The sequence below is a fragment of the Limulus polyphemus genome, unplaced genomic scaffold (genome assembly GCF_000517525.1).
Source record: "Limulus polyphemus unplaced genomic scaffold, Limulus_polyphemus-2.1.2 Scaffold1858, whole genome shotgun sequence".
Taxonomy (NCBI): Eukaryota; Metazoa; Arthropoda; class Merostomata; order Xiphosura; family Limulidae; genus Limulus; species Limulus polyphemus.
The window spans coordinates 183199-194305 of NW_013667468.1; the positions used below are offsets into that span (position 1 = coordinate 183199).

The window sequence follows — 11107 nt, forward strand, 5'->3', positions numbered from 1 at the left end:
TGTCGAAACGTTGTACATTTGCTGTTACGTTAAACTTATATTAAAGTTTTTCTTCATTACCCATTTAAGCCGTCTCCAACCATTATCAGTCTCAAAGTGGGTTCCTCGTCATCGAATTCGAGATTGAATAAGTATTTGTTATTATATGTATATTACATGGACACATGCTCAGCGCGAGATGGTGTTATGAATTTAATAAAAGAAGCCAGTCAGTTGAATCTCTTAAAATTACTGACCCACAGAGAAAGTATAAATATTCATTTCATGTCGAATTTTGAAAAATTCCTTTCACAAACAGAAACTGAAGAAGAAAATTCTGCTTTCTACAAACCGGAAACACCTGTAAGTTCGAGTTTCCTTGCCTGAAGGGCCGGTTATATGCTTCTCTCGTGTAGGTGTTATGATATTTGTATGTAGGAGTTATATATGGCTTTAGTATTCTTATGAAATGTCAAGAGGATGCAGTCTTTGTTTACTTAGGAAATGATAACCACCTACTATGTACCGTGATTTATCAATAGAAGAATCGAATTAAGCTTCTGTTATGATGTTCATTCCCTTAATGTACTAAACCTAAAAAGTACAACATTTTCTAGTTCTGTAAGATACACATGGATCTCACTACTATAAACGTAAACATGTATTCTTATAATCAGGCGTGTAAAAATAGACTACGCTGTGTCAACACTAGCCTTAATAGCGAATTTTCATTGTTATTCTTATAATCGTCTTCACACTAATCTCTATCAGTGTTTCACTTTTTATATGTTGGATTTTCAGTTCAGACCTTCATACTGTGTGAAACTCCTTTATTTTCCGTTAATTATTTTGTTTTCTCTTGAACAACTAAAGCCGGAAGTGGTATAATATAAAAAAATATCGCAACGAAAACTAAACTCAAACGTGAACCTTTTTTTTTCTCTCTTTAACCAACTAGATATTTAAAATAAAATCAAGCTGCATTTCAAATATTTTTTCGTTGTTACATTTCAAAAACACCCGTTTTAATTAATGAAAAAAAATCTTATAAATCTGATGAACGTTTAAAAACATCACAGTACACTGTGCTTGCACTTCAATTTGGAAATGTATTTATTATTTGTAAACTATAGATAAACTTTACATTCTAACTCGTACTTGAACTTTTGCTAAACCACCTGACAGGTCTAAACGATTATTGGTCATTCTTGTGACTACATGTAATCCTACCTTTATTATGTCGTGTGTTAAAGAGTATCGAAACATCCAGTCCAAAGCTATCTGGTCGTTCTCCAGTATATCCTGCAAAAATAAGACTAAGTGAAACCGTTATCTTTCGTATATCAACTAAGGTTAAAGCAATAAAATCCGATTAAAATAAAGTAACAGACGATTACAGATAGCACAACCAATGCGTGCTATTAGAACATGGGAAGTTTTTACTACAGGTTGATGTATTAAGAGTTTTTAAGCAACGTGAGATTATCTGTAAAGGGTAGAAAATCTAATTCTGGAGTAGTATAAATTAGGATGTTATGGTATGGCTATCTTATTTTGGGTTCATAAAATGGATTGTTATGGAAACATGAGATAAACAAAAGGTTTTTACGTTTAATATGTCTTGCCAGACTTTACTAACACTTCGTTAAGAAAAGCATTAGTAAAACACACGTTGAGTTTCAGTATTTTTATTCCAGTTCCAGTGATCATAATGGGACGTAGGCTAATAATACGATATCGAGGAGAAGGTACCATTGAAGTATTACGTTCAAAGTATTGAATTTCGAATAACTCACGAAAATTAATTTCTCAATTTGTTCAACGACGTAAGTTATTTTACAAAGTATGTATTTAATGTTGCTTATCAAAGACAAAAACCGTTAGTTGGTAAGTGGCTTGCAGTCAAATAAAGCAGATGCTCACTCATCTATGAAAACCTACACAGAAATAAGCCGATGAAAACAAAAACTGTTACTGTACATTATGCTAATATAATAATAGGTAGGTAAACAACGATTCAGACATTTGCTTTAACATATCACTAGTTTGAATCAGGTCACAAAATACCATGGGATGGAATTCTTCTTCTACACCAACCTAAAACTACAAAAAGAAAGAGATTGTTTAGAAACTATAGAAATCATAAAATCAAACTATCTTTCACTAAACAGAGATAATGGACCTAGCAACACCAGCCGTATTAGGCAAGGTCTAGCTGACACCATTTCCGTCACATTTAATCCTTGTGTTTATTTGTTTGTTTTGAATTTCGCACAAAGCTACACGAGGGCTATCTGCGCTAGCCGTCCCTAATTTAGCAGTGTAAGACTAGAGGGAAGGCAGCTAGTCATCATCACCCACCGCCAACTCTTGGGCTACTCTTTCACTAACGAATAGTGGGATTGACCGTCACTTTATAACGCCCTCACGGCTGGAAGGGCGAGCATGTTTGGTGGGACGGGGATGCGAACCTGCGACCCGCAGATTGAGTGTCGAGCGTCCTAACCACCTGGCCATGCCGGGCGTAATCCTTGAGTCTTTTGTCTTTGTAACTATATATAAATCCTGTATTGCTAGTACATATCACAACTTACATGAAGAAGACAGACCAATCTTCTGTTGAAACATGTAGTATGTTCCACCATCAGTAAAACTCTTCATTACACTTATAAATCGTTGTTTGCCTGCCTATTAACAAAAATTGTTCTCATGAGCATAAATTGTCCTTTTATAATTGAATATTTATGCTTAGACGTATTAAAGTTGTCTTATTTTTGTCATGCATATTTTGAGTAGATTAAATTTAAAAACAATAAGAATCTATTAATTAATTTTTATATAAGGTGAACTATTAAAGAAACAAGAGGGAAGTTTCAATAGCCGCGGTACTTGAAATTATTTTAGGCAGGATTAGAGTAAATTAATCTGTGTGACCTTGGGAGTGGTGAAGTACAGCAATCAAAAGGGTTTGGTCTCGTAAGTCCAAAACTCAGATCGGTCAAGAGATGACGGAGCTATGAGCTAAAAGTTTGTACTTGAAATAAACAAACAAATAAAAAAAACTCAGAGCCGTTCTACGAGTCTCTATTGTTATTTAGAGTAAGGTGAAAAATAAAATGCCTCTGATGAAAAAATAGGGTAAAAGTTTGTACAAAAAACTTCTCATTGGTCAATTTAAGAAATCCTGTCTTAGGAAACAAAACAGAAGTACCATTTCTATCAAATTTGGATTGATTTTTATAATATTGCATGCAGAGAATATTATCTTACGAATACTGTAACATCAGCGAATAAACCTTTATCTATGTAAAACCAAGAATTTGAAGGTCCTCAAACAAAAGGAATGACGTCATAGCTGACATGGGCTAAATGTATGCTACTTAAGTTAATATGCATTATTATATATGTTTTCACGTTAATCAAACTTGTTTGTTTGTTGTAATTAAGCACAAAGCTACACAATGGGCTATCTGTGCTCTGCCCACCACGGGTTTCGAAACCCGGATTCTAGCGTTGTAAGTCCGCAGATATATCGCTGTGCCACTGGAGGGGGGGCTAATCAAACTTAAGTATAGAAGAAGATAAAGAAAAAATTAGCAAAGGTAGCTGGCAATGCTGGGTTTAAAAAAATAGTACTATAAATGTGGGCGTGAGCTACCCTCTGCCACTTACTTTAAGCCGTACCACGTGAACCATTCGTCTAATGCAAAGGTGTCCGTGCTACGCATGGTATTAAATTTTGCTTTCGTTTGACGTCTGCTTCTCAAACTCTAACCGTTCGCCGGACTGCTTATCCACTTAAACCCGACCTTTGGGAGACATGCACGTGAGTTTCTCGACCAAATTCACAACAATCTGTGATACTAGATAGATAGACACGAGGGAAACTGTGCTTCCTATATATACGTGTATATAATATACATTTCCATTTACAATGCTACATCATTATGTCCGAAAATAATAGTTTCATTTAAAATTTTAATTTATGTTTTAATTCTTAAAAATGGCCCGGCATAGCCAGGTGGTTAGGGTGCTCGACTCTCAGTCTGTAGGTCGCGGGTTCTGATCCCCGTCACCCCAAACATGCTCGCCCTCTCAGCCGTGGGAGCGTTATAATGTGACGGTCAATCCCACTATTCGTTGGTAAAAGAGTAGCCCAAGAGTTGGCGGTGGGTGGTAATGACTAGCTGCCTTCCATCTAGTCTTGCACTGCTAAATTAGGGACGGCTAGCGCAGATATCCTTCGTGTAGCTTTGTGCGAAATTCAAAAACAAACAAACAAACAATTCGTAAAAATTAATTAATTGTGGCCAAATAAAACTATTTGGCAACCAGTTTTACAAAGAAAAAGAAAATATTCGTTATAAGGGACACATACTTAGATCTTTCTCATAGAAGAAAGAAAAACTTCTCTATAATTGTATTCTTCTGGTAGCAAGTACCACGGTTGCTATCTTTTTTTTTAGTGTACTGAACGCTTCTACTGCTATCAAGAGTTAACTGATTAGACTAATAAGGCTTCTGATGCGACAACGATTAAAACGAGCCATCGGAAAGAAGGAGAAACAAGCTTTAAAATGTTTCTGTGAGGACGCGACAAGACAGGGCTAGGTTTTAGTAATAAGAGAAACCTAATTGTGTACATAGCTGTTTCTAGAAAAGTTCTATAAGTTAAGATTTGAGTGAAAGGCAATTAAAATAAAGGGAATGGGTGTTTTTTACTGATACCAATTTAGAGTAAATTATAGTTCTTTGTTCGTTCGTTGTTGAACACAATGGGTTATATCTGGGGTGTTTACCACGAATATCGAAACCCGATTTTTAAAGTGCGAGTAAATTTTATTTATTCACACAGTTAATATTTAATGACAAGTTATATTTTAAGAAAATAAAGTGTAATCATTTTTGTACGTGGTTAATGGAGCTAAAAACATTTGTATAGAACTTTCTGTAAACTTATCTCGTCAGTGTGGACTCGGTAAAGAGTGAACAGGTGTAATAAAAACTACTAGAACCAACAACGGTAAGTGACATCTTAACGCACTGTGAATAGCATTCTGTTACACGTAAAATGCAGTTACGTTTAATCACCTCGTCATAAAACAGTCGAACGTTCTAATACTTCTCGAACATTCTGGTAATAAGGCCGTAAGTTTGCTCTCTTTTCGAGGTCATAATGGTAAATTAGAATTCCAGGCATTTTTAGTAATAATTTGTATGAAAGTGTTAAGACACATTAAGTTTGTTAATACCAAGGTTAATATGAGGTTAATGTTTCAGCGGATTAAGGAAAGAAACTACTCTACCTAGATCTGAGAATTTTATTCAGCGTTTCTTTTTTTTCAAACACAACACAATATGAACTTTTATTTTATATTAATACAGGTATCAACATCCCAGTGGCTCAGAGGTAAGTCTGAAGACTTAAAACACTAACAAAATCGGGTTTCGATACCCGTAGTTAGTACATCATAAATAACCCACTGTGCAGCTTTGTGCTTAACTACAGACAAACAAAGAAACAAAACCTCAGTGTATCTGAAATTCCATTATCTAGTTTATTGAACCATTAAAGGTAGAAGATAAAAATGAAGCCCCTGAATCCACCTGGTTATTTGTAATTATTCTTGTAATTTCTTGACGTTCATTCCATCTCCTCCCCACCAGCACATATAATCCATTACCATATCATCTACACCATCCGAAAGTGCTGATATCTGGCTTATTATATAAACCTTGGCAGGTTGTAGATGTATTAACCATTACCATATCATCTACACCATCCGAAAGTACTGATGCCTGGCTTATTATATAAACCTTGGCAGGTTGTAGATGTATTAACCATTACCATATCATTTATACCAACCGAAAGTACTGATGCCTGGCTTATTATATACATCTTGGCAGGTTGTAGATGTACTAACCATTACCATATCATCTACGCCATCCAAAAGTGCTGATATCTGGCTTATTGTTTTCCAGAATCTCGTCACAATAAACAGAAGAAATTTAGAAGGTGTATTTGTTAAAGAAACTGCAAACACGTTTGTTTTTCAAAATATTTATTCAAATTTAGCCCCCAAAATACTATTCTTTTTATATATTTTAACCTGAATGACAACTTAAGCCTTGGTTTCATGTATCGTTTTCCCGTACGATTCGACAAAGCTTTAAATTGTTTTCAAAGGTTGTTAAAAGAGATCAGAGAAACGACTCCGGAAACGATTCAATTTCAAAAGTCGTCCTATTTTGAACCATTTCTCTAATGAGTCTTCTATGTTTCAACCAACGAACGGATGCCATTCCTCTGACATGTAGGCATTCTCAGAGAAAATGGAATTTTTACATTAGTTTCAAAATGGTGAGCACGAGCAATGGAAAGCTTTCACAGAATGAAATTGATGTAGGCGCGTTCATTGAAAGCTATCGACAGCAGGAGGACCTTCGGAACATGTGATGCGGCTTACAGCGATAAGAATAGAAGAAAACTGACCATGAGAAATTGGCTGACGAGTTCAACACAACAAACAAGTTATATATATGTGGAGCTAACCAGGCCTAGGCCTGCTTTAAAAGCTAGTATTTAGTCAATCATAGATTCCTGTTTGGTGTTCGGAAATAAAACTTAATCTACCAATATTGCATGTCCAAGTGTAATAATTGGTGATGACAGAGACGCCTTCAAACTGAAATTGTCTTTGGTCAGTTAAGTTTGGTGAACTGGCTTTCTGAAACAAGCCTATAATTGTTTGTATTCACGTCTAAGCCTATTGCACAGATGTTGTTTTCCTTATCACCAATCCTTTATACCAAAGATATAAGTTCAAAAATCAATTTATTAATGTTTCAGATACTTTAATACTTAATCCAGGATTTGTTTTTCAATGATTCATGACCTCATCCAACATGACCTCTGACATTTGCTAGTGCGTTCCTCTTCTTTCAGAAAGTTACAAATAAGTACAGCCGCTACGAGTTTACGTTTCCATCATTTAAAAATAGCATGGTCAGGTGGCTAGGGCGCTCGACTCGCAGTCTGGTGGTCGCGGGTTTAAGTCCTCGTCCCACCAAACATGCTCGCTCTTTTAACCGTAGGTGCGTTATAAAGTGACAGTCAATCCCATTATTCGTTAGTAAAAAAAAGTAGCCCAAGAATTGGCGGTGGGTGGTGATGACTAGCTGCTTTCCCTCTAGTCTTTCACTGCTAAATTAGGGACAGCTAGCGCAGATAGCACTCGTGTAGCTTTTCGCAAATTCAAAACAAACATTTAAGTATGTTTTGTTTATCCTCCATAATTGTTTCCGCCATTTTGTTTAATCCCTAAAATTGGTGCGAAAATGTGAAAATAATCGATAAGTGAGACGTCAAAATCGTATTGAAAATAATCGTTTGCTGAGGGCAAAGTCGCATTGAAAATTCAGATGACATGAAAACTTGACATGCGAGATCTGCGCTTTATGCCTACTCGGGCTCAACGACTGGGTCAAAGATCCCTGCATCTAGGTATAGCCGTCCATAATATTGAACTACTGACCACATGGTGACAGCTAGCCAGCAACATCGATTGTCACAAGAGTTTTGTCTGGCTCTTCGGATTGAATAATTGGTTTGACTGTTACTTTTACCTGAAGTTTAGCGACATTACGTCTCGATCCTCAGACTATTTTGATACATACCCCGATACCTTAACACCGTTAAGCAATAGCCGTCCCACCAAAAATATAAATTTTAGAAATAAAATTTAGTCAAATCAAACTTTTCGGATTTTTCTAATATCAAAACGTTTGTTCTATAATTTTTTGTTTTTTCAAAAGCTTTCACATTTAGCGAGTAGAAACAACAGCAGGTACATAACACATTTAACGAGTAGGAACAACAGCAGGTACGTAATACATTTAGCTAGTAGGAACAACAGCAGGTACGTAATACATTTAGCTAGTAGGAACAACAGCAGGTACGTAATACATTTAGCTAGTAGGAACAACAGCAGGTACATAACACATTTAGCGAGAAGGAACAACAGCAGGTACATCACACATTTAACGAGTAGGAACAACAGCAGGTACATAACACATTTAACGAGTAGAAACAACAGCAGGTACATAACACATTTAACGAGTAGGAACAACAGCAGGTACATAATTTTCAACGTTATCTTGGTGATTCGATTTAACTCGTATATAAATTTGTTGTAATGTTATGGAATGTTATGTTCTGCTAAAAAAGTTCCAACGGTGCCAAATATTTTCATTGCTACTGTACCTCAGGTTTTTATTAACTGTAGTTAACAACTAGTGTTTGTGGGTTGTGTAAGTGAAGCATACTCTATTCTTTAGCTGTAGTTACTTTCATTAATAGTATTGGCTAGAATGTTCAATAAGTCTAGTTTTTTTTTTTTACATAAAATATTTTTATTATTATACTTTTATTATAGAGACTATTTTACGTTGTTAACTTAGTATATGGACTTACCATTAACCGAAATACTATTATTGGGTTTACGGCCGAAAACATCGTTAACTGCAAGAGTAACTAACCGATCAAATAATACATTCTAATGTTTATAAGTAAAAAAAAAAGTATATTTAGTAAGATATAATTATTACCGGGTTGATTTTTTATTTTTATCTAAGTAGGTAGCTAACTCTGATCGGAAGTTAATAGCAAAGATTAATTGACTAATTATTTATGTTTGTAAATGTGTCAGTTGTTTAGATCTGTACAAAAATAACCACCGCTGAATCAAGTGTACAATGATTTAGATTTTGAAATCGAAAATGTATAAAGCAAAGTAAAAAAGAATTTTGTATCTTTCGTAACATATCGACATAACGTGTGTCATCAATTGCACATTATAAACTGTTGTATATTAAATTTAGTCAGAACAATAAACATATCAGTACTTAGTGTCGAGAAAGTAGCAAAAGTGGGAAAAAAACGATTACTATACATTTTTTTTTTACCAGGCGTGGCCTAGTTAGCTTACACGGATTACCCGAGGATTTCTACTTCCCAATGTAGCAAAAACGCTTGTCACTTTTTGACGCCGTGCATGCGCCATACAAGACTTAATAAGGCTAAATCTGCTTTATCGATCAGAAAAGAGTTGGCGGTAGGTGTTGTTCACTAGCTGCCTTACCTCTAATCTATCAGTTCAAAATTAAGATTGGCTATGCGCAGATAGCTTTGCACGAAATTCTGAAACAATAATACTATGCGGTTTCCATAGTTATAGTTGATGAACATCAACTGTCAAGTGTATTAGTTATATTAGTTGTGAAATGTGAGATCAAAATGGAGTAAATGAAATATTAAAGGACAAAACTAGAATAATTTAGCTCAAACTAAAATGTTATTAAAACATTGATTAAAGCATGTAAAATATCCTTTCTGTTTGATAAAAAGAAACAATTATAAACTGGATTATAAACAAAGGTATTTACGAGAAACTTTCAGCAAATATAATTAACGAATATTTAGTATATTATTTTACATATAATTATTTTTATTTTTGACTAAGTTTTTTTACACTTCTTATTCAAAACCAAATCTTTTGTCAAACGGAGGAGAAGTAGTTATTGTAATTACATGGTTTCGTGTCATATTATCTTTTTATTTACAAAAAATAAATATAAAAACAGGTTCAAAATTGCCAAGACCAGAATTATGTCTTGAAGCTACATGATCTACTTTGAGTTAAAAATGAATGAAAAAATAAAAAAGTTATTATATTTTTTTAAACACATGATCTACCATAAAAATATTTCAAAATCCAAGTTCTCCCAGTTTTATTTATAAGTGGAGTAGATAAATTCACGTAGATTTGAAAGTTTCTTTACACTCATAACAAAAGCATTAATTAATTAATCAATGTTACACTCATAACAAAAGCATTAATTAATTAATCAATGTTACACTAATAACAAAAGCATTAATTAATTAATCAATGTTTCACTCATAACAAAAGCATTAATTAATTAATCAATGTTTCACTCATAACAAAAGCATTAATTAATTAATCAATGTTACACTAATAACAAAAGCATTAATTAATTAATCAATGTTACACTAATAACAAAAGCATTAATTAATTAATCAATGTTAAACTCATAACAAAAGCATTACTTATTTTTCCTTACCAGTAAACTTCCCTTTGGACAGTACTCAGTTATCAAGAAGGGAATAGGAGAATCAACGCATGCGCCGATAAATCTTGCAATATGATGATGCTGCAAGCTTTTCATCTGAAAATAAAATATATGGAAGCCAAAATATCATATTATTGTAACTCTAGAAAACAAAGTAATAGAAGTTTAGAAGATTTTGTTCCAAATTAAGTTAAATTAAAGATTCATTGATTGAAAAATATTGCGACTATTTTTGACCATGTAAATAGACAAAAAATATATATTTTGAATACAAATGAAATCACTGTGAATATATATTTATCTTGTTATCCTACGCATATATATTGATGTAGTACATTATCGTAATCCACTTTACTTTGTACGTGCTTACTCGCGTTTTTTTTTTTTTTCACGTGATCTGACGTAAACAGTTTCGACATTTGAACTGTGTATTAGTTCCGGTCTGTGTGTTTTCTGACGATGAGTAACTAAGAGAAACATTGTTACATTTTAATGGTCGGAGATGGCTTGAATGGATAATGAAGAAAAACTTTAATATAAGTTTAACAAAACAGCAAATGTTCAACGTTTCGACAAGGTTTTGTCATCACCAGGTACAAGTAATTTACACTGACACGGATATAGATATACAGTATTGAACAAAGAAGTCACATGACCGGAACTGTTGAAAAACTTAGAAGAGGTATCTAGGCACCCCGGGGTGTTGGTTTAGAGTAGGGTTGTTTTGTTCGATTAAGATGGATTCCTTGATTTTTCGTTTGTTTATGTTGAGTTCTTTGTTTAAAAGGGCTGTGTTTTTAATAGATATACTACGTTTTTTTTGAGTTTCCAATTTTCTTCCTGTTTCTCCAATGTAGAATTCTGGGCATTCCTAAACCTATGGCATTCCTAAACCACACAAACAAGACTGCCCCTACGATCTATACTGTCCACTTATGATTCATTCAACTACAATCTCGGCAAATACATAGCCTGGACT

At 34.1% G+C, this 11107-nt stretch overlaps 1 protein-coding gene across 1 annotated transcript in view; it reads right to left on the minus strand.

Moving 5' to 3' along the window:
- The window catches only part of LOC106465176 (atrial natriuretic peptide receptor 1-like), a 98581-nt gene that overhangs the window by 61376 nt on the left and 26098 nt on the right, over window positions 1-11107 (minus strand). The window contains exons 9-10 of the mRNA XM_022393013.1: window positions 10120-10224; window positions 1210-1281 (exon numbers count right to left, since the gene is read on the minus strand). Of these exons, the coding sequence (XP_022248721.1) occupies window positions 1210-1281; window positions 10120-10224 (177 nt within the window). The remainder of the gene's footprint in view (window positions 1-1209; window positions 1282-10119; window positions 10225-11107) is intronic.